The 23,998-nt window shown below is 41.3% G+C and overlaps 1 protein-coding gene across 2 annotated transcripts; it reads left to right on the top strand.

Moving 5' to 3' along the window:
- Positions 1-2,259: 2,259 nt before the first annotated feature.
- si:ch211-168d23.3 (BRD4-interacting chromatin-remodeling complex-associated protein) lies at positions 2,260-23,865 on the top strand. 2 transcript variants are annotated; one of them, XM_017415269.3, is made up of 15 exons: positions 2,260-2,821; positions 3,788-3,862; positions 4,852-5,013; positions 8,365-8,410; positions 8,529-8,571; positions 8,768-8,833; positions 9,005-10,540; positions 11,292-11,525; positions 15,088-15,697; positions 15,834-15,961; positions 16,161-16,225; positions 17,585-17,733; positions 17,958-18,052; positions 19,423-19,525; positions 20,423-23,865. In XM_017415269.3, the coding sequence occupies exons 4-15, from the start codon at positions 8,370-8,372 to the stop codon at positions 21,136-21,138; spliced, it is 3,786 nt and encodes a 1,261-aa protein (XP_017270758.1). In that variant the 5' UTR covers positions 2,260-2,821; positions 3,788-3,862; positions 4,852-5,013; positions 8,365-8,369; the 3' UTR covers positions 21,139-23,865. The 2 variants fall into 2 exon arrangements, with proteins under 2 accessions (XP_017270758.1, XP_017270766.1); XM_017415277.3 differs by having other exon boundaries at positions 2,261-2,821; positions 16,164-16,225.
- Positions 23,866-23,998: the final 133 nt, after the last annotated feature.

The following is a 23,998-nucleotide window of genomic DNA, read 5'->3' as shown; positions in this document are numbered from 1 at the left end:
TTTTTATTATTACTTTATGATACCTAAGCAGACTGATTTAATTAATCACCACCGCGTGTGCATTGCGGTGATAGTCGCGTGTTAGGTGTGCAACCAGTAAAAACACATTGGAGTTGTAAAATTTCATAAAAAGGTTGACAACTAGTTGTTCTTCCGGTGTCAAAGATCAATTTGCTTAAAACGAGCACAGATTCCAAAATTAGACCGAAAGCTATTAAACCCCCACTGAAAGCATGGGGCATTTATTTTACAGATCTGAACACTTCACACCGACATGTAGAGACAAAATATTGTATCGAATTAATAATATTTTTTACCATCATGTCTTTGGTAAAGAGAGTTTTTGTGCTAATCATAGTACAATGAGGAGTGAGGAACAGCAGCTTAACACTGATAAATGCAACACATGATCATTTATGCTTCTGAAGAAATAATTTGATTTTTTTTTTAGTTCTTGAGAACTGTTGGCAAACACGTCCTTCAACTGTGTTGAAGACTGTATGGGAGACAGAGCTGGGACTGTTGATTTCAGATGATGATGTGTGAGGAAGGTTTTAAAGAGGGTACACAGATCTTTAATCTGTATCAAGCTCATTATACTAAAGCCAGGCTCGCAAATTTTTTTGACACAGTGTCCCCTCTGTGTGAACGCTGCCAACAGGCCACAGCAAATTACCCACACGTTTTGAAACTGTCTCTCCATGAAGAGATTCTGGTCTGAAATTTTTCTTATGTTGTCCAATGTAATTGAAGAGAATATTGCTCCCATTGTTTTAACTGCCTTGTTTTGAGTGTGGCCCACTCACTTGTTCTTTCGTTAAAGCTGGATTTATTCTCTGCAAGAAGTTAAGAAATCTGTTCTCTCTGACATAGTAGAGAGAAGTTGTTTTTTTTTTCCATAAGGACATTTTACGCTCCAAGAGAAATTCCTTTGCCGATAACCAGGAAGCCACTTCCCGCACAGCGCCTCATTGTGGGACGCTGACAGAAACACACCAACCACACTGCAGTTTGATTCATGTTGTTACAAAACTATGACAATTACAGAGATAAAAGTTTTCCAGTTGGAGCTCTTTGTCTAAACACTCCCCTGAAGCCAGTTTGCAATGGGAAGCCCTACCAAGAGCTAATGCCCCAGACAACATAGCCCTTTGAGATCAGGTGGTGAATCTGCAGAGGGGGAGTATTTTTCAGTAATAATCATGAAAAAGCAATAACAATCACAGATGTATCAACCAACAGTCTAAAATTTATCTATGATGAAAAAAGCAGAAGCAGGAGTTCTTTTTGTACACCAACCTAATTGGTGTATTTTCTTGTTTGTTTTGGGATTACATCTTTCTTCTGATAATATCTCTGTTATATCACTAAATGTGGAATATTTGAATTTATTATTATTTTTATTTAAAGTTAAATGGCTGTATTTGTATTTGAATTTAAACTTCTTCATAGATAGATAGATAGATAGACTATTATTTTTTTCACTCTTAAATGGTGCTGACTATGGAAAATTGATGATAATGTTCAGTTAAGCCTTGAGTCAGTGAATGTGGATATTTATAGCTCATCCTCTCAAAGTTTTTTGACTGCTCAGGGATGTTTTCTATTGCCAATCCAAAGTTTCCTTACTTCAGTGCTCAGGGATGTTCCCTATAGATCAGTGGTGCTGAATCCTGGTCCTTGAGGGCCACCATCCTGCAGTTCAGAATCATCTAAAATTAAGATGTTCCTCTGCTTTTACAGACCAGATTTGAATGAATGAGTGATTAACAGGCTTCTGCTGAACTTGAAGACATGCTAAAAAGTAGGGAAGTAACTAAAACATGCAGGAGAGTGGCCCTTGAGGACTAGGATTGGACACCACTGCTGTAGATCGTCCTTTTAATGTTTTATTACTGATCAGTGAAGCTCCCTATAATCCATCTTGTCAAAGGAAGTGTTTTATTTATGTGATTTGTTTTTGATTCTTTTTTTTATGTTCAAATGCAGTGAGTAGGACTTCTTCATTGTTTGTGTCATGGTTGAGGGTTTTCTTTGTGATTTGGCTTTATATTTCTTGTTTTTGTCTTTACCTTAGGTCATTGTTCATGTCGGGTTTAGATAGACATGGCTGGTAAACAAGTGATAAACTGAGGAGAAGTGAATGATGACAGGAATACAAAAAACACAAGGAGCAAAAACTGAACAAAGACAAGACTAAACATGAAGACAATCCAAAAACAAAAGAAACAATAAACCCAATACAAAATAAAACTTAAAGAATAACTTAAACATAGCCCAAATCCTGACAGTTTACAGTATATTTAGAAGAATTTGCCTGTCTTCTGTGTTTTTGTTTTCAGTCACCTGTTTGTGTTCCCATGATTAATGTTTCCTCAGCCCCCCTGATTATTCATTCATTACACCTGCTGCTAATCCGCTCCTCTCAGATTTTCTCATTTAGTAATCATTCTTCCCAGTAGATATGAGCTTCTTGGTTTTTCTCAGCCTCTGTTGGATTCTTTTAAAAACCTCCTGTTCAGTCCTGATTTATTTATTTTTTTGTCTCCTGTAATTCCTGGTTTTGTTTCAGTTTGTTGATGGGCAAACCCATTGCCCATCAACAAGACCTTCTCTGGCACAGCAAGGTCCAGACATAAAGGGGTCTTGCTGGATATCTCTCTGCCTTGTCTGTCTGGGTGGACTCTGAGCCATCTACCTGTTCTGTCTCCACTCTTGGCTCCTTTAGTTCTGCCTGATTCATTCTTCCAGGCCGTCTCCACCAACTCTACTCAAGATGGACCCTTTTTTAAGGATGTCAAGAGCCATCCCTTCGAGGGTGGTAGGTAACGTGACCGTTTCAGCGTTGTTGTTGGGTTGTTGTTTTTTGTTTCTTTGTTTCTTTGTTTTTTTGGTGTTTTGGTTTTATATTTCCTGTTTTGTATTTATCTTAGTACATTTTTCACAGTATGTTTAGTACATTATGCCTGTCTTTTGTGTTGTTTTTGTCCCCCGTTTGTGTTGCCAGGTGTTGTTTCATCACCATCCATGGTCTGTCATTCATTACACCTTCTGCTAATCAGCTTTTCTCAGATGTTCGAACTCCTCCCTGCAGATAGAAGCTTGTTGGGGTTTTTATGTTTTGTTTTGTTTATTTTTTCAGTAGCCTCTATCAGATCATCTTTAGACATTTTTTTAAATGTATGATCAGATTCACAAAATGAGACAATCAATAAAATGAAGTAAAACATCTGCAGCAGACATGAAACGAAATGATACATCTGCACCAGATATAAAATGCAGTGGAACATCTGCACCAGCTATAAAACGCAATGAAACGTGCAGCAGGTAGATCATTTTCAAGGGGTGTGAAATGTAGTAGAATATCTGCAACAGATGTAAACTAAAGTGAAACATCTGCAGTAGGTATAAAATGAAACATCTGCAGTAGGTAAAAAATGCAGTGAAACATCTGTAGTAGGTATAAAATGCACTGGAACATCTGCACCAGTTATAAAACGCAGTGAAACGTGCAGCAGGTATGAAATGCAGTAGATCATTTCAGGGGCTATGAAACGTAGAACATCTGCAGCAGGTATGGAGGAACGCTGCGCCGAAGCAAGGGGAGATTTAAAGCCGCCTGATGGCGCGCAGGAGGCGGCCGCTCTCCTCCTGCAGTCTTGCTGCTGAAGCTGGATCATCGCCTCCTCTCGTGTGTGTGTGTGTGTGTTTGTTATCGCAGCCTATGTGTGTGTTTCTCACACCCACTGCCCCCCCCCCCTCCCCNTACCCCCTCTCCTCCTTTTAGCATCTGAAAGGACCACTGAGTGAGAATCGATGGCGCAGAGGCCCGCTTGACAGGACAATAAACCGCGAAGAAGGGGTGAGGGTGTTTTGTTTTTTTCTCTCCTCTCTCTCTCTCTCTCTCTCTCTCCTCTCTTGGTTCCTTTGTTTTAATTGTGGAATTACTGTAATGACCGAAGAAGAGACTGGCTCGGGGCTGGCTGGCTGAAACAGATCTTTAACACAAGGCATCTTTTGTTACCGCGGTCTGATTTCCAGCAGGCGTCAGCTGCCCTGCTCGCACCCGGGGGTGGGGGGGATATGTTTAAAAAAAAAATGAAGGAAAGAAACCACCAGCGGCTCGGAATCCTGCGTCGTTTGGGGCATAAATTTAACATGAACACAACCCCTTCCGTAACCTGCAGCTGCATGGCAGAGAAGAGAGAGCTCTGCTGCGGCTTTAGATGAGGCTCGGCTGCCCGGTGATGCGGTACCTTCAGGGTGGAAATGATGCGGTTCTGTCGTTGTAAACAAAAACATCATCATCCGGATGTTAACCTGGCGTCCGCTTCACAGACGAACCAGGGAACCCGAGCGCAGGGCAGGCAGGGTTGTTTCTGTTCAGCTTTTCCACAGAGTTTTGAAAAAATATATATTATTACTATTAATTCAGTCATGAGGAGAGGACAAGTCCCAACCAGGGCTCAGAAGGAGCTGATGCTGTCTGTCTGTCTGTCTGCAGATTCACAACAATAGCTTCCCAGTTCCCAGTCAGCCCCGGGCAGAATCAATAGTCAAAAACATGATGCTATTCTTGGTATAGATTGTCTCCAGAGTCTCCCCAGCATGTATTACCCACAGCTGAGCAGGATCCGATCCTGTTCTGGGTTCAGATTCAGTCCAGTCTGAGCCCCTGAGCTGAGGAGGACCTGGTTCTGTTACGGGTTCAGGTCCAGTCGAATCCGAGGAGAATCTGATGAATCACATATTGATCTTATGATCCTCCTCAGATCAGAATGTGTTTTGGCTGCTGGTAACCTCTCCTGACCTGACAGCATGTGGTGTGTCTGTGCCCCGCTTTGCATCCAGCCTCTTCCAGCACAACAAGGTGCAGCCATGTCCCCGTCTCAGATGTGCCGCCTCGGCCTGGCATCCAGCCGCCTCCAGACGCTGAAGCCCAGCCACGACTTCCCATGAGGCCGCCACCAGAACTCAGCAGGACCACTCTGTATGGAGCCTCTCACATCTGAAGTATGTTCACCTTAAAGCCTTTGAAGGGAACATGTTTTATTGTTCAGGGTGAGATTTCACACCCATGAAGTGGTCCAGCAATTCCTAAGTTGAGATCAAGAACTGTTTGAAGAAAAATCAGACACTTCCTCTCTAAAAAGTTGAGTATCTCCTGTTCAGTTTTGAAAGTTCCTGGGGAAAAAAATGAACTGTTTTTAAACTGTCCTGATGATACTTTTTAGGGAGTCTCAAACCATAAAGGTTAGAAAGTCATGTTTTTACATTGACACATAAATTCATGAAAATCCTACACTCACAAAGTTGGGGCATTGTGTAAAATGTAAATAAAAACAAAATGAAATAGTTTGCAAATCTCATAAAACCATATTTTATTCACAGTGGTACATAGTAAACATATCAAATGCTGAAACTAAAAAATTGTACCATTTTTAGAAAAAAAAATATGGTCATTCTGAATTTCATGGCAGCAACACATCTCCAAATAGTTGTTCCAGGTCCATGTTTCCACTTTGAAGCCTCTCCTCTTCTTTTAACATCAGTCTGTAAACATCCAGGAGCTGAGGAGAGCAGCTGCTGGAGGTTTTAGAGGGAATGTTGTCCCATTCTGCTCTGATGGAGGATTCTAGCTGCTCAACAGTCCTGGGTCTTTACTGGACTTTTTTTGTTTCGTGATGGGTCAAATGTTTTCATTGGTCAGGTCTGGACTGCAGGCAGGTCAGTTCAGCTCCTGGACTCTTCTACTATGAAGCCATGCTGCTGGAATGATGCAGTCTGAGGTTTAACATTGTCTTCATGAAATATGTAAGACCTTTACTGAAAAAGACTGTCTGGATGGAAGAATATGCTATTTGAAAACCTGTAAATATTTTTCTGCATTGATGGTGCCTTTCCAGATGTGTAAACTGCCCATGCCAGAGACACTAATGCACCCCCATACCATCAGAGAGGCAGGCTTTTCAACTGTGCGCTGACAACAGACCGGGTGGTCTCTCAGCTCTTTAGTACAGAGGATGTGGCAGCTGTGGTTTCCAAAAAGAGTTTCTGTTTTATTTATCTGACCACAGATGAGTTCTCCTCTGTCCCTCAGTCCATTTGAAATGAGCTTTGGTCCAGAGAAGACAGCAGTGTTTCTGGATGGTGTTCACATCTGGCTTCTTCTTTGCCTGATAGAGCTTTAAGCAGCATTAGTGGATGGTACAGTGAACTGTGTTTACAGACAATGATCTGTGGAAGTGTTCCTGAGTCCATGCAGTGATGTCCAGAACAGAATCAGACCTGGTTTTAATGCAGTGGCCCCTGAGGGCCCCAAGATCACAGACATCCAATACTGACTTTAAGTCTTGTCCTTTGAATGACAACCAAAGGGACCAGAACAACTTCCAAAGAGATTAGAGGTGAACTCCAAGGTCAAAGTTCATCAGTGTCAGATCACACCATCCATCACTGTTTGAACCAAAGTGGACTTAATGAAAGACAAGAGGACACCAAATCATAATAAAGACAGACTGAACTTTAATAAAATATGCTAAGAAGCAACAAAGCTTCTGGGAGAATGTCCTTTGGACAGATGAGACAAAACTGAAGCTTTTTGACAACACGTCCCATCAGCTCTGTGTTCACAGAACCAAACCTGAAACAAAGAAAAGAACCCTGAACCTACAGGGGAACATGGAGGAGGCTCGGTTCTGTTCTGCTTCTGACACAGGGGGTCCTGAATCTGTTCAGGGTCCAATGAAATCTCAAGACTATCAAGGCCTTCTGGAGTAAACTGTGCTGCTCAGAGTCAGAAAGCTTGGTCTCTGTCTCAGGTCATGGCTCCTCCAACAGGATAATGACACAAAACATTGGACCGTTCTGAAGTGGCCTCTGAGCTCTGATCTAAATCCTGTTGAACATCTGTGGAAGGAGCTGAAACATCTGGAGAAGGAAGCCTTCAAACCAGAGACAGCTGGAGCAGCTTGTCCATGAGGAGTGGGACAAAACACCTGAGGACAGGTGCAGACGTCTCAGAGAGAGGGACAGAAACCACTGGACTGAAGTGATCGCCTCAAAAGGTTTATTTCAAATATCAAGTTAAGGGTAGCGTCCTTTTCTCAAGACCAGTCTCATTAGTTTGGTTGTTTAAACAATTCTGTTGAACAAAAATTTAAAAGCAATGACTGATTTTCATGTCATTGTTTCAGGGTATTTCAGTGACTTTTGTTTTTCTTTCTTTCTTTATCAAAAGGGGACAGATAATCTTATCAGTGTCTGTAGATCATGGCTGATCAAAGTTGGAAATTTGATTTGACCTTGATCTGATTTAACTAAATGGGGGCTAAAGAAATGAACGTTTTACTGAAAAGTAATCACTTTTCAAGAGGCTGAAGCGCACATCCAGGACATTTGTTTGTTTTTTTTTGATTATTTGCACTAAAGGACAGATCTTAAAACAATTAAGAAGTGCCCAACCCAAATCAATGAATTGAAGTTATTTGAATTATTCCTAACAGACATGATTTGAGTAAGACAAAGCTACAAGATATGTTTAGTTTGTAAATAATCCCATTGTTCTTAAAACAAAGATACTCAGTAAAATAAATTACTGATAAATGTGACGAGACACTAAAGATTTTATGTGCAGCTTCAGTAAAATGAGCTGCTTTATTTTATTCCAGCAGGGCAAACCATACTTTCTTGTATTCGTTCGGCGTATTATTTTCATCTACAAACACTAGGAGTATTTAGAGATTATTCTTAGAATTCAGCTCAGTTTATTTATATAGCACCATTTCACAGCTACAGTCATCTCAGGGCACTGTACAAAGAAACTAAGACAAGCTCAGATCATGAATCCAATTCAGATCCAGATTTGAAAATAATTACAGTTAATTCAGTTCTTATTATCATACAACACATTCACATTCAGTTCATTATAAAATGCCAATTTAATAGAAGTTATCGCTCGAATAAAACCAGCTGATGGTGTCGAATCGAGACAGACATGAAGTGGTCCAGGTGTAGTTTCTATGGGAACAAAAACAGCACAGGGTTAATGGCAGCAATAATTTCAACTACATATATAAGTAGAGAGAGAATGAAGATGGCAAGTAAAATATTTTAATATAAGAGCCATAAAACGTAGCATGTTTGATCAAATACAATTTTAAAAGAAAAAAGAACAAAAAGGGAGAAATTACTAAATTAGAAAGATGTAGTGTCACATTATCTGGTGATGTGGATAAGGCATGAACATTTCTTCAGATACTTTTAACCCTAATCTGTAGACTGTTTCCTTTAAATAATATTAATACACATTTTTCTCAAGTAGTTCAAACATCATAAGTAAAATTAACTTCCTCTTCTTCTCAGCTGACATGGAGGATGAAGATGGGACTTGTCTACTTGATGTTTTGTGGTGAGTTTCTGATTCCTTTTTTTCCTGTTCCTAAACAGCATAATGAACTGAACAGAAGTTTAATGGGATCCCTTCCTTCACAAGGGTTTAACTCATTTTAGTTCTGTGCTTTTTGCAGTGACCCCCAAGCCCTGAACGACTTCCTTCATGGAACCAATGAGGTAACAGTCGCCTTACAGTAAAACAGACTTGGGGGAAAAAAAATCAATAATAAAAATGAGCTGCAAATATTTCTTGGCACCCAGTCATGAGAAACGCGTGTAGGTGTTCTGACAGCGAGAAATAGTCATACTGTCGGCACTTTTCACCACAGTCAAACAACCCCAACCTAAAATGGCCTGATTTTTATCCCACCAGCTGCAAGCTGAAGATCTGCTCATTAACTCCTCCTCTGGGGAGCCCTCCCTCTTCACAGATGCCCCGGTGAGTGTCTGGATACACAGCCAGCAGCATTTACCCACAGGAGAATGTTGTTTTTCTCTCTTTTTTTCTTTCTGAAACAGCATCCTGTTAACTCTGACTAATCACACAGTCCCCCTGCGCCATTCTCCTGCTGTCTCCTCTGTTGTCTGTGTGTCTCTTTCTGTCTCCCAGAGTCCTGTCTCTTTGCTGGGAGACGACAGGGATTCCCCAGACACGCCTCCACCTGGGTGTGTGGATCTGTCCTTTCTGGAGGAGGCCCTCCTGTCATCCCCAGAAGGTGGAGAGGACCCACAGGCTGTGCAGGATGGGCCACCTGTGGAGACTGGATGTGAGGAAAAGAAAAGGGAAGCGGATGAAGCGGGGGAGGTGGAGGTGGCATGTGATATCCTCCAGCAGAGCCTGCAGGAAGCAGAAATCACAGAGCAGACCATGGCTCTTGAAGCTGGCCTGGCACAAACCGGGGATAGTTTGTCCCTGTACTCACCAGCCCCTCTCCTCTCTCCACCCACATTGCCCTTCATATCCAAGTCTGTGACTCTGCCCGTTCCTTCAATAGTGCCCAGAGATACCCAAGCAGCAGTGGAGCCTCCCCAGCCCTCCCTACTGGCTGTTGGGCCAGGTTGCCCATCTCTAAAACCTGCTGCCCCTCCTCAGCTGATGGGACTACTCCCTGGGAATGTGTTTCCTGCTCCATCTTCAGACGCTTCCTTTTCTTTAAGTCCTGCTCAAGGCTCCAATATGATTCTACACAAGGCTGTGCCCAGTGTCACAAGTCGCCCCCTTATTACTTCAACACTGAGAGCCGCAGCAGTACCAGCACCAGGCCTTGTTTTACAGCGCGCCCCTCTTCCTATCCAACCCAAACTGCCCATCAGCATTCAGCCCAGACTGGTTCAAATCACCCCAAAGCCTTCAGGGCAGAAACCCACTCCTGGTCTTACGTTTGTCCCTGGGACTGCCTCGTCTAATATTTTACTTTCTCAAGCTCCAGGCCAAAAGACTGTAGCCCAACAGCAGCAGCAGCTCTCTAAACCAGTTAGCCTCCAGCTGGTCAACCAAGGGAGCTCCTTTGTGCTCCAGCCTCAGGGACTCTTCCAAGGTCAGAACCAGTTTCTTCTTCCAGGCCAGTCTCCTGTTACAATCGCCCAGCCTGCCAGAGCAGCACCACCTCTGCTCACCCCCAGTCACCAAGGCCCTCCCGTTCACAGCATGGCTCCCTCTGCTGGGCAGCTCGTAGACAGCTCTCAGATTCTAACTGTACCCCAAAGACAGCTGAACTTCAGCCCAGTCTTTACCACTCCTACAGGGCAGCTAGCACTCCGCCAGGCCACTGTGCTTTCTGGGCATTTACAGCTCCAGTCAGCTCCTGCTACTGTCTTCCAGATGCCAGCACAGCTGGCTGGAGCTTACACTCCAGGAGGGCAGGGACCACAAGCTACGCTGGTCCACAGTCCTGCTCTCGGAAACCACATTACCTTGATCAACAGTTCAGGTGTGCTTCCCCCAGATCTTACTTCCATCTCTATTGTTAATGGCCCATCGGTTGTTCAGGGACTGCCATTTGCTGCCCAGGCCCCCCCTGCTCCACAGGCAGGAGTGACAGAAGGCCAGGTGAGCCTTCAGCGGGCTTCGGTGGTCCTGCTGCCTGAAAGGCCTGTTCCAGATGACAGAAGCAGCTCTGAGGAACCTTTCCACCAGCTCCAACAGGTAAGCTCACACTGCTCTGGATGGACCCACGAAAGATAAGCATCAGTTATTGTAGATTAAATTCTGACTTACTCCTACTGTAGGTTTTCTTGAATTGAAATCAAACTTCTTTTTGTAGTAAAAACGTCCATGTGAAATTTTAGCTTTATCGTTGCATTCTCAACTTGAAATACATCGCTGTCTCCACATTTTATGAAATACTCACAAATGCAATAACATTCAAGATATTTACCAATCTTCCAAGGAATGGGCAAATCAACACCTTCAGCTCAGACTGTGCTATAGTAAAAAAACTGCTAAATGCTAAGTATAACTTGCAGCCTCTTCATTTTAAACAGAACAGCACATCTTAGATTTGCAAAGCTGCATGTGAACAAACAGTACCTCTGAGAGTCTCATCCCAACCAGTGATGAGTTTCAGTTGTTTACTTTGAAATTTTCTTTTTGCATTTCAGCTGTTGTTTCACATGACTTCAGTTTATTTCAGCTTATTTGTGTAGCACCAATTCACAGTAGAGTTATACTGAATTATAGAGGAAAAAAGAAAACAGACTGAACTGAAATCACCATTCAATTAGGACCAATGCAGACAAATCCAGCCTTTTATTAATTAGAAAATGATCTTGCTGCTTTAAACTTTAATGCAACACAACATTAAACCTTAAGAACCGAAACCTGATGTACAATGTAAACAAATACGAAGACAGAACTTTGTGTCATTGTTGTTTGACTAGGATTTGTCCCTTTCCAGCCCTTTGGACATGTTGTCCAACATGTCTCTGTACGGCCCGCCTCTGCAAGACTCCAGTCCTCACCTCCTCCTGTAGTCACAGTTTTACAGCCTCCACCTGAGCCCCCCCTTGCCCCCAATTCAGCGGTAGAGGTACCCAAACTTTTGATGCCCCCAGCAGACATGAACCAAGTTCTGGAGGAGGTTACCCAGTCGATGAGTCAGAACCAGGACTTTATGCAACATTTGCAACAGGTCAGTGCTTCTGCATTTACTGTTTTTATTTAGTGATGATATCCTAGTGATATATCCTACTAATAACAATATGCATATTTCTCTTATAATGTCACTGTGTGGCTTTAAGCTTTAAACACTGAAGTTCAGAGCAAGTAGGCTTTAGAGTTATGGTAGTATCTCACTGGGCTTCATCTGTTGGAGGTTAATTGGTGACTCAAAGTTAAGAGAAAGTTGAGAAACTTGGTGACTTTTCTCATTTCAGTCTCACTGGATTTCAAGTGTTTGCTACCAAGTGACCAGCGAGCCGTGCGACTGTGTTTTGAGCAGCCAGTTTTTGAAAATCACGGCCTATTTTCCTGTGCATGGCTTGTAAAATCATAATCTGGACTGTACACATTATGTTCAAAATTCAAGCAACAAGACCGCAAGTCTCTGAGACTCAAGCGAGGAAACGAAGAACCCCTGTGATCGTTCTGTGAACCACTGAGATATACAATCCCTAAAAATGTTCTCACTTTGTGTAAAATATAAATAAAAACAGAATACAGTCATTTGCAAATCTCACACACCCATATTTTCTTCACAGTGGATGGACATGAACAGGTTTTTAAAGCTGAGGGTAATGAGTAAGTGGAAACAGGTGACTGATTACTAACAAGGGACAGGTGTGGGTGGTTGACAAGTAACGAGCAGAGGAACAGTGAATGATGACAGGGAACACAGAGGGCACAGGAAGCAAAACACCAACTAACATAAAACTAAACAGGGGAAAACATGAAATAAAACAGAACTATAGAGACAGGAAACGATAAACCCAATACAAAAGAAACTTAAAAAATAACTCAGATCCTCACATGATGAGCTCTAAACCTCGACTGAAACGCTTTAAACAGATTATTTCTGTCCAGATGTTCACACAATTGATTTACAACTATTTTCTCTAGAGTTTTTGATATGAATGAAGACTAAATATTGGTCTATAATTGGCCAGAGCTCCTGAATCAAGATCGGGTTTCTTAACTCTCCTGTGGCCAAAATGGGGATAATAATTAAGGGGAACCAAATCAAGAGTATGATGAAGAGAAACAGTAGGTTTGTGGATATTTTGGATAAAAACAATTGACTCTACTAAATTATCAATGGCTATGTTTAAGCTATAACTTTCAGCATCTACATGAATAAATAGACAAACAGGTACACAGCTTTCAAGATTAGATTTCTGTAATGATTTGAAGTAATAATTCTACTATAACACTCCAAATTAACAAAGTTGAATCGGGGGCGAAAAAACTCAAGTGAAATAATTCTGAAAAATATAAAACTGAACAAGTGGTGTGTGCATATACAGTATATTCACCCCTTTGCTTTAAAGCCCCAACAATTATCTTCAGAAGCCACATAATTAGTTAAATAAGATTCACCTGTGGGCTCTAAGTGTAGGTAGACAGAAAATAGGCCATTTTACATCTCCCCTCTGTCTATAGTTTTCTCTTCTGTTCATGTCTGGTCTGACTGATAATTTATCTTCTAAATTTAGTCTAACAAATAAATTTTTAAACAGTAATTCTCCACTGCTGAACACAGTAGGTTTTGCCACAGCTCTTCTTGCATTAAATAAGATCAGGTGAGGTCTGGTGTTAGTAGTGGCCGAATCAATGAGCTAAAACCAGCAGAATGTGTCCATGGAGGAGACTTATTTATGTCCCAATGACACTCTGTTGGAAGTGCCTTCAGTTCTGATCATTGCCGACCAGTGATGTGATAAATCTGTAGACAAATGTGGTTGATGACCTATCCTGTCCTGCCCCGTAACTTCAAATAAGTAAAAGAACTGAGTATGAATCACCAAAAAACATTTTAAAATATGATGTTCAAAATTTTGAAAAACACACATGTTGAACTTTATATCTGGGGAAAAGCCACTTCGTGGATTTTGCAAACAATCTATGATGCGATGATTGATTAATTACTTTTTCATTTTCAAGTTTTTGAGGATAGATGTGGTGCTGTCGCTCAGTAATGTAGTTATTTTTTCCTGGTATTCAATAGTGTAGAGGACTACTGTCCATCCTCCTTTGTCAGCTGGCTAAACGGTGATATTTTGGTCCTGGCTGAGCGATGCTTTCCCTTCCTGCGGTGTAAGATTTGAAGGAGGAGGCTTGGCACTGGAGAGGGTAGCTGTTATTTTGTTGCAGTTGTTCTGCCACTGCTTCTGCCAGGTTGTCCTAATAGTGGATTCAGTGGCAGTGATTAGTTCCACAACCGATATTTCTTGTGGAAAAACTGAAAAATTCAGTCCTTTTGCCAGAGCGTCCTCCTCTGGCTGTGTCAGCATCCTGTCCAACAGGTTTTTAACCCACTGATCCTGAAGATTTGTGTTGGTGACATCCTCCTCTTCCTTCCTGGTGATTTGTGATGAAGAAACACCTCCCTGCTGTCATTTGCCCTTTTGTGGTTCCTTACTTTTGTGAAGCTGCGAAAGCTGGGCCTTTTTGACAAATCAGGAAAAACATTTCTGTCAGAGTGTGAGGTAGAAGAGTTGACAGCTTCTGGCAGGTCGGATCAATTTGCAGCGAGAGGGTGTCAGTGGTGAAGTGGATCTGTGTTATTCTCTCACTAAGCAGCTTGTTCTGAGCTTTCAGACGTATCTCTTCTGCTTTCTGTCCTTTGATGGTAGAGTTGAGTCTTATGCTGTAGGGGATGAGTCTTTGTTGGCTGCATCTCAAACTGAAGCAAAGTCCTGTAGTCTGCAAGTTTCCTTGACATCTTCTCAAACTCCTGCACTTCTCCTAGGGTGTTCTTTTTTAAAGTGCAGGGCAATGTGCTGGTGTAGATTCTCAGTCATCCAGGACATTGCAAATCCAAAAAACAAAAAAAAAACCCTAACAACTGCACTTTTAATCTGTAATTGAAAACATTTTGCTTCCCATCCAGGGAACATTTTCAATTCGACAGATAATAAAAGTTGTCACAGAGCCATGTTTTCCACAATGAAGCCTCTTCTCTTCTTCTAACAACAGTCTGTAAACATCCAGGAGCTGAGGAGAGCAGCTGCTGGAGGTTTTAGAGGAAATGTTGTCCCATTCTGGTCTGATGGAGGATTCTAGCTGTTCATCAGTCCTGGGTCTTCTTTGGAGAAAAACTTAGACTCCAGGCAGCCATGCTGTTGTAATAGATGCAGTCTGAGGTTTAAGGTTGTCTTTCTGAAATATTCGAGGCCTTTCCGTAAAAAGACATCATGTGAATGGGCACATATGTTGTTTTAAAACCTGTTTATACTGTAGATGATGGGGTATTCCAAGTATTTCCAATTTTCTTTTGAGGAACATTATTCTGATATTGTTCTATTTGTAGGCATAGTTTTCGCAGACTGGTAACTTCAGCTTAAAAAATGTACAAACAATATGGTGCCTCAATGCAGTTAGAGTTAAATTCAGTTTAGATTAGGAAAATCCCTCCACCAAGATATTTGCAAAGAGAGCAGCTTAGTTCAATTTAGAGTTCAGTGTTTTGTGTCAGGAGTTGGCTCATTCTGTCAGACTTATCCAACTTCTACTGTTTGATTTTTCTGTGGCCACAGCGAGCACCTAGTTCTCCTGTCCCATCTAAATTACTGGTTGGAGCGCTGCCAGTGGTGCCGATGGAGCCGCTGACTTCCCCGGTGGCTGACAGCAGAAAGACCCAGCCTCAAACCGGAACAGTCTCTGAACAGGAGGACCACGTGGTGATGTCACACCAGTCGGACGAAGTTTCTCCTCATCCCTCAGACTCTGAAAACACACCGCTCATCTGTTCCCCCACTCAGATTCAGGACTCCACGAGACCAGCTTCGTCAGCTTTCTCCTCTCCACCTGGACCGGAGATTTCAGTCTCCCAGACCTCAGCTCCCCACATTGAGCCCCAAGTTCATTACCAAGTCCCTCATCAGCTCCAGGTCTCATTTGTCGAGACCCAGGTGAATGTTCAGTCATCTGTTTCACAGCCTCCAACCCAGGTCCTGGCCTCAGTTCCCCAGGTCCAGGTCCAGGTTTCCCAACATCAGGCGTCAGGTTGTTCTTCAGTCCGCAGCAGCCCGTCCCCCCTGTGTCCCAGTATCTCTGTGCCTCAGCAGCAGACTGTTCTCACAGCTGCTCCTGCTTCGCTCTCCAACCACGGAGACAACTTTGCTGTCCACCAGCTCCCACAAAACAGTGAGTTCAACTGATCCTTTTCTCAGGTTTAAAATACCATTCTGTTTTCTACATCACTGCTGACATTATAATCTTCAGTCATCTGCATTATTTCTGCCACCTCATGTATGATTTGTACCTCTGTGTTGTTCATCAGAGCCCACAGCTGCCTTGGCCGTGGAGAGTAAAACCTTTACTCTCAGTGTGCACCCACCGTCTCCTGCAGAGCCCCCTGCTCCCGTGAAGGGTTCCTCCAGTCAGACCAACAAGCAGACTGGAAAAAAGGTGCAACACCACCATTTGGAAAAAAAGTAGTTCAGTTGTGTTATGACTCTTTAGTTTCACAGTGAGTGTAAATGAATTCTTTTTTTTTTTTTAATTTTTAAAAAGATATCAGGGTTTGAAATAAGTCCTGAATAAATGCAACCAAGTAAGAGTTAATTCTATGAAAATGCATTGTTTGAACACATTGTTGTGTGTCCAGCAGCTGGCAGATCCTGTGGAGCTGCAGAAAGAGGAGAGACTCACACCAGCAGTGCGTAGGAACAGGTGGGACTAACATCCTGTACTTACAGCACAGTCACCACTTAACACGTTTAAAGGGACTCACGTGATAAACAGGGATGGGTACCAAAGAACAAATGCAGATATACAATTAAAAAATAATAAATGTCCTACGGCAGGGGTGTCAAACTCCAGGCTTCGAGGGCCGCTGTCCTGGAGGTTTTAGGTTTTTCTGCTCCAACACACCTGATTCAAATGGTTTAATTACCTCCTCACCAAACCATCAAGTTCTCCAAGAGCACGGCAACAAGTCATCCATTTAAACCAGGTGTTTTAAAGCAAGAATACATCTAAAACATGCAGGAGAGCGACCCCCAAGGACTGGAGTTTGACACCTGTGTCCTATGGCAAGCATAACAGAAGTACAGATATCAACATTATATATATATATATCTTTATTTATTTATTCAGATTCAGTTCAGTTTGTTGCTTTTTTAATAAACTGAATTGGCTGGCTCAGCCAAAATGAAGGTAGGTTTATGAGTGTCAGAGAAGAAGAAACCCCATCATGTGACATTTAATAAATATCTGAAAGTCTCCACCAGTAACAGTGAAGTTTTTTTTTCTTCTTAAACAGTCTATCACCAATTTGGGGGTAATTTAAGACTTAGATTTCAAGTTTAATAAACAGATTAATGCTGTTAACCCATGCTTTTATTTTAACCCTACTTGTCTACTGCAGTGCACTTTATGTTGGGATCATTCAGGCCTCCCTTTTAGCCCTCCAACTTGTTTAAAATGCTGCTGCCCGTCTCTTAACTGGAACATGCAGATTTGAGCACATTTCACACCAGTCCTGTCCTCACTATGTTGGCTTCATGTGCACACAGAATTGATTTTAAATTTCCCATGTTGACTTTTAAATGCCTAAATGTTCTTGCCCTATCGTATCTCTCAGACTTGCTTCAGCCTTATGTTTCTTCGTGGTCCCTGAGATCATCTGATCAGCTGCTTCTGGACGTCTGGAAAACTAGGCTGGAGCTCAAAGGAGATTAGGCTTTTTCACTCTTGGCTCCGAAACTTTGGAACAAATTGACTTCTAATATTAGACAGGCTACTTCACTTCCCGTTTTTAAATGTCTTAAAAACACATTTGCTCTCACTGATATTTAACTCATTGTGAGCTGATTAAATTTTTTAATGTTGCAATGTTCACAGTTTAGTTCTTTTTGTAATATTTCCCAAATTTACTGTTGTTTTTACCTTTGCTTTTTTCTTTTGTACAAATATTATTTTATAGCACTTTCATGACAACCTGTTGTTTTATTAATTTAATAGTTAAACGGATTTGACTTGGCAACATATGAAACTGCACGTTAACCCAGAATTTTCCCTGTCTTTTAGATTCCAACAGCATCTTTGTTCGGACCACAGAGCAGTGCAGAACCCACTCACAAACCCGCCGTTCACCTCCCTGAAGGATGCTGTTAAATGTCTGCTGCCGTACCACACCTGTGCCGGTCACCTGCCCACTCAGGAGGACTTCAATTTAGGTCAGTGAGTTTTGGTTAATAATATTAAAAATGTTAAATATTGCTTCAGTTTTTGTCGTTGGATCTTGTTGAATTTCCTGTTCCTTAATTTGTGATTTCAGAAGATTGACTTCTGAATCACAAATTATTGCTGAAGAGTTTTTAATAGTAATACTCGTCATAGTCCATCCTTCCCATAGTCTATGTCTGTAGTAAATCTGACAGCGTGTCGTCTGTTTCCACAGTGGACTGGGAGTTTTACACGATGTCTGGTTTTCTGCTAAAACGCACCAAGGACATGGTGAATAAATACAGACAGCTGCTGGTAAAAGAAACCCAGGTAAGACATCGCACAGAACGCCTGTATCATTGAACATCATCTATAATCTGTAGATTTTGTCTTTTTTTTTTCTTGAATTCAGAGACATTATTCACCACACTTTTCAAAAAAGAATCAATAAATGTATGCTTTAAGACCAGATCTTAGCTTTAAGGGAAAATTTGGGGCAACTTTTTTTTAATGTTCTGTTGGTTTATGAAAGTAACCATTAATAGTGGGTGGTAGTGTTTTGCATGTGTTTGTTCTTGTGTTTTGTTTTTTAGCAACATAACTTCTGAACCAGTGGACAGATTTTAATGAAACTCTGTGGGGCTGTTCAGATTTGTTTCTAAATTTCAACCCGAGTGATCGGATTACATTCAGAGATTGCTGAAAACAGACCCGAACAGCCTCAATACGCATTAAAACATTTTCACCCAAACCACCTTTGGAGGTAGTCTGGACCCCTTTTATCCACATACGTTTGGCATTCTAAGCCAAGCTGTAGGACCTCTTACTGAAATAATGTGACCCCACACAAGCAAGAGTTAAAAAAAAACCCCAAAAGATCTGATTAGGATAATTAAACAGCTATCCTAGGGTTGTTTCTAAGATGCAGCTTCTTTTTTTTTTATTTAAATGTATTGTTTATCAAAATCCTTCTTAGTCAAGATATGTTTTGATTAGTCTCTCTTTAGTTTCTTTGTTCTGATTGGTTGTAGGTCTGGTTGGACCCGCTGTGGTTACGGTAAGCTCTAATGTGCTGTCAATCACTAACCAATGGGCTGAGCAGCGTTGTGTTGCATTATTTTCACCCAAATAAACACAGAGCTGATGTGAGGATCACAGTGAAGCTGAAAAACAGCCGACAGGTGTCAGCCCACCTTGTTTCACTGTGGAGGACTTTTACAGGTTAAAATCTTCAGTCTTTGATCAGAAACTGAGATTTCTTTATTTTTATGGTATTGTCTCAACCAGAATGTGATTGAAATGGCTCTGAACCGTGTTAATGTCAACATAATGATGACATTAATTTGTCTGATGTCATTTTTACCAAAAAATCAGCAAATCTGCTTATGTTCCTGTTTGTTGGTCACTGACAACCCTCTATGTGTTTGTGTGTATCTACATACAGCGCAGATAATTAACATCTAATCGCAAAGCATTTTGGGGAATACATTTATTTTCACTCAATCAGAGCCGACCACCTGCAATCGAATCACCAGAGACGGATTGTAAATGAAAAACCTGAGCTCGGTTGTTTCTCATCATAAGATGATCTTGGTTTAAAACTCTGGCATAAAAACACGACGGGCGTTATGCCTTCCTTCCTTTATTTCAGATGTGTTTGTTTGTGTGTCGCATGTTTTGATATCGACTGCTTTCCACAGCAGGAGAGTCCATCAGCAGAGATGGTGATGTTGGAACGTCTCTTTCTCCAGGCTGAGAGGTTTGCTTTAACAGAGGACAGACGGCGAGCTCGTAGAGATCCAGGTCAGTGAGCCAGCAGTAGTTATCATCACTAAGTTAAATCCATCCGAGAACTTTTAGATCCATAGAAATAAAGTGAGTCAGCGATGTCGTTCCTGTAATTTAGTGGCGCTTTAGACCGCTTACTGTGACCTCCAGTTTGGTTCAGAGCAGCTCCCAGGTGTGAATCTGTAATTAATCTCTGTAAATGTGGAACAGGTGCACTCTAAGACTCCCTGATGGTGAAAAATTATATGTGAGGAGTTAAGAGCAAATTAAAGCAAGGATTTTATGGTAATTAGAAAGGGAAAAACATTGTAAGGAGACCCCTGAAAGCTGGTAAATGACACATCCTGAACTCTGAGACTTTGGAGCGAATAATAATAATAATAATCCACCAGTTGAATTTCCAAGTATTCCAATTATATTTCAATAAAAAGATATTTATTAACTACAGAATCTCACATTTTGAAGCACAGTGGCTAAAGTGTCAAAAATCATTTTTTCCTTAGTTTCAATCTGATGGCTGTAGACACTGTTACACAACCAGACCAAAACATCCCAATAAAAACTCTTTGGAGTGGATTTAATCTTAGAACATTAGCTACTGTTTTTCTCCACCTGGGACAAGACGTTGTGCAGGACATATGTGGACTGTATAGGGTTCAGAGAAGGAGGCAGGCTGGCTCTAATGTGGGCCGTGCTACTTGGTCAAAGCACTTGAATAGGGATCAATGCCACCGACCAATTTTAAAACACTTCCAAAACCCAAATAAATTCTCCAAGGCACAGAAAACTTATTTTTTTAAACTCTGGAATGACAACCTGGCTGAAGTAACAGACCTGTAACATTGCCCCATATAGAATTAGAAGAAAAATGATAAATGTTGCTGAATTTAGCTCCGCTTCTCTTTCTTTTAGAAACTTTTCTAACAGCTTTGGCGATGTCAACCTCTTCCCCCAATGAGGCCCACTCCTCTGGCCCCTCCCATTTTGACTCCTCTAGCAGCCCCTCGTCGCCGCCAGCTTGGACCCAGTTGTCTGAGCGGCCCCCAGGACTGAAGACATACCACTCCAGCTCACGCGGGGCTCTTAGACTCACCATCAAGCAGGAGTCCGGCTCTCGTAAAGTGATCCATAACTCAGCCTGTGACCCTGGCCTAAAGAGGGACCACGCAGGGCAGCTGACCAATGGTGGTGGAGGTTTGAACAAATGCCACCCTCAGGCAACCAACGGAGCTTCCCAGCATCCTCAGCATGATGAGATGTCCAACGGAGCTTTTACCAAGAACACCGTTGACCAGGTTCAACAGACGACACCCGATCCCAAAATAAATCCCCCCAATCCCCTTTCTATGCTCGAGGCACGGGACATCTGCTTTGACCTGCCTCCCAGAGATGTCAGCGCCCCGAAACTAAAATGCTACAGACTGGACACGTCTCCTCAGCCAGAGCTTTTCAGCCCTACGTCGCCGCCTCTTCAAAAGGACAACATGCTCAGCGAACATCTACAGAGCGCCATTGACAGCATACTAGAACTCCAGCGCCTGCAGGGCACCTCTGTAGCCCCGACCAGAGCCTCGTCGGGCCCTCCACTGGACCAGGCTGTCACCAGCATCCTGGAGGGACACCTGTGAGGTAAATAGAAGGGGGGGAATAAAGTATTCCCAGAAGGTTTCAGATGTTGCCTGAACTGATTGAGGGGTGAAAAAAAAAAGAAAAGATGGCACTATAAAGAGATGCATACCAGACAAAAGCACTAGTCCGACAGATGTTAGATACTTCATTTCTGATGTATGTTTGCAGGAAAAAAAATCTATTTGAATAGGAGCTATATTGTTTCAGTGGTAGTGAAGTCATTCAGAGGATTACGACACTGCTGTAACCTTCATCAGCATATAGTATATAAGTAATAAACATGGAGTAGACTGAGATTATTCAATAGTTTTTTAATAAGATTTCGTTCGAAAATGTGAAGCTTTTTTTTCTTTTCTTTTTGCATAGTGCCAATCTTCCAGGGTATTTATTTAGAAAACTTGTGCCAATTCTGTTCTGCGTTGGAAAAAAAAACAAAAAACGAATGTGTGAAGTTTGTGTGCTTTAATTTGGACCAGCGAGTGTGTGCGCGTGTGTGTGTGAGACGGGACAGAACACGAAAAGAAATCCTGCTTGCTCCATCATCTCGGTTTCCAAGGATGAAACTCCAAAGAATTTGGGACTCGCTACGTTCTGAATACACCAGCAAACGTCATGTTGTCTCTCACCGCATTAAATAAAGAGGAGGGGGGCAGAAAAACACGTTAGGCCGTTATATAATTCTTTAGACCCTTACTGTGGAGTCTAACTGTGAATTATTGCTAGTTGTCTACGTATTAACATGCTAAAGCAATAAGTTAGGATTGTTGGGGTCAGTGGAGATGCAGAAGGAGGGAGCCGGTTGGATTGCAAAAATACTTCTTTTTTTTAAGACGAGAGATGCTTTTTGTCATCAAAGCCTTTTTGGTTAAGAAAATGTTTTTAACGTGATTCAAGGGCTTGAGGGCGGCTTATTGGCATCAATGACCATAAAAAATGTTGTTTCAGACAGAAAAACAAAACAAAAAAAAAATAGTTGGAGCCTCTCTGCATCATCAAACAGCCTTTTACCAAAAAACACAAGGAATCATTTGCTTCACATTCCATCTTTTAGTTTATTTATTTTTTAAATGGCTTCACTCGGCCAAATATTTATTTTCATACATTGTTGAGCAATATATGATTTTAGGAGCGTCTTATGTTAATGTGACAATCTTATCCGTCTTCATGAAAATATGAATTCAGGTTGTGGTACAATGTTTAAGTTTTATGGGGTGTTTTTTTTTTTTTTTGGACACTTGAGTCATTAAACATGAGTAACGTGAAATTTACAGAGATATCTGAAATGTAAGATCCGCACAATATCTAACATTTAAAATGTGAAAACCAGAAAAAAAAATGTCCTTCAAAATGTAGCATTTGTGGTCAAGAGATATGGAGTCACCTTTGTGTCTAAAGATTAAATTTTAGATGTGATTAAAAGAGGATATCCCAAATTCTGAGGTCAAAATTCAGATAATATAATTTTCATTGTTGTTTTGAAGCTATGCGGACTGATTTTATGTTGTTTTCAGATAATGACTGGCTAATTTTGTTCCAAGATTTGTCTCAACAGCGAGCACAATTTAGCTAAAATAACCCATTTATTTATAATAAAATTGTAAATACGCACACACCAATATAAACCTTATCTGTTCACAGTTTAGACACAAAACTAACTCCATATTAGCAGGCGAAATCTCGAAAAATTGGAAACATTTATTAAACGCCTTATTGTCAGCGCACTCTCTTTTGAGGGGAAAGAAATCGCAGTGTTTTTGAGTTACTTTAACGTGGTTTTTTTTTTAAAGTACATCTGAAATGTGGGGTAAAATGAACATTCGTTTCTTAAACTCTAGTCTTTTTGTGTATAAATTGTCTTCTGTTGCAAAATGAGTTTTAATATGCAGTAATTTAGTGTTGAAACCAGATGTACGAGAGGCGGTGGATTCATAAAACAGTCTGTCTGTGGGAAACGTTAGGACAACAGTGAGGCTGCAGCTGCCACTTCGTTTAACGTGACTGCAGCTCGTAGAAAACCAACTTGGTTGTGTTTCCGCTGTGAACACAGCAGCAAAGCGGCTGCAGCTCGGAGCTTCAGATTTAACACTTTAAATCCATGTCCTGGACAGAATTGGTCTCGGTGGGGGGTGGGGGTTCTTATGAAAACACGAGAACAGACTGGATCTGTTTGTGTTTCCACCCTCGTAGGGATTTAACATAATGCAGTAAAGATGTCAGATTGCATTCTGAGTCAAATTTCTGGAAGAAATCCACCTAAATTAACGTATTTTGTACAGTATTTCTTTTCTTAAATATAATTTAAAATCCTTCAAAAGGAGAAATACGGTCCATAAGAGTAAGGTATTTATTTTGTAGTGCACTTAGTTTTTTCTTATTTATAATTCAAGGACTGAATTTGAGACAAAGTTCACTTTGATGGATGTTTCCTTTGAATGAAGCCACCTGATGTGCCATTTTTATTGTTGCAGTGTCAAACATTGACCATTAGAAACATGTCGAGCCATTTTATTTATCTGTAAATGTTTTATTGTTCCTGACTGAACTGTGAAACCAGGGGAGCTTGTAACTTTTCCGCCTGTTCAACTTTGGATACGAAAACATTTGACTGACAAGATTGTTCTGATGCCAAAATCGAGAGGCCTTAATTCAGAAAAAAAAAACAACTAGATTGTAAAAAATGTCATTGATGACAAAAAACAAACAAAAAAAAAAAAAACCTCCTTTGACCTGAAACGAGTCACGAGTGATTCATATATGAAATGTTAAAACCACTTTTGTACTCATTTTTACAGACTATTTATTAAAAATTGTGATTTTGTAAGAAATAAAGTAACTGTGGTTCTGTTTTTTTCCCCCCTG

This window comes from Kryptolebias marmoratus, linkage group LG10 (genome assembly GCF_001649575.2).
Source record: "Kryptolebias marmoratus isolate JLee-2015 linkage group LG10, ASM164957v2, whole genome shotgun sequence".
NCBI classification, from domain to species: Eukaryota; Metazoa; Chordata; class Actinopteri; order Cyprinodontiformes; family Rivulidae; genus Kryptolebias; species Kryptolebias marmoratus.
Note: the sequence above shows the minus strand (reverse complement) of the source record. Positions and strands in the feature narration are given on the sequence as shown.

Coding starts and splice junctions, on each gene's coding strand:
- si:ch211-168d23.3 (XM_017415269.3), top strand. CDS start 8,370: ATGGAGGATGAAGATGGGACTTGTCTACTTGATGTTTTGTG. Junction 16,226..17,584: donor CCAGCAGTGCGTAGGAACAG/GTGGGACTAACA, acceptor CCTGTCTTTTAG/ATTCCAACAGCATCTTTGTT. Junction 19,526..20,422: donor GCGAGCTCGTAGAGATCCAG/GTCAGTGAGCCA, acceptor TCTTTCTTTTAG/AAACTTTTCTAACAGCTTTG.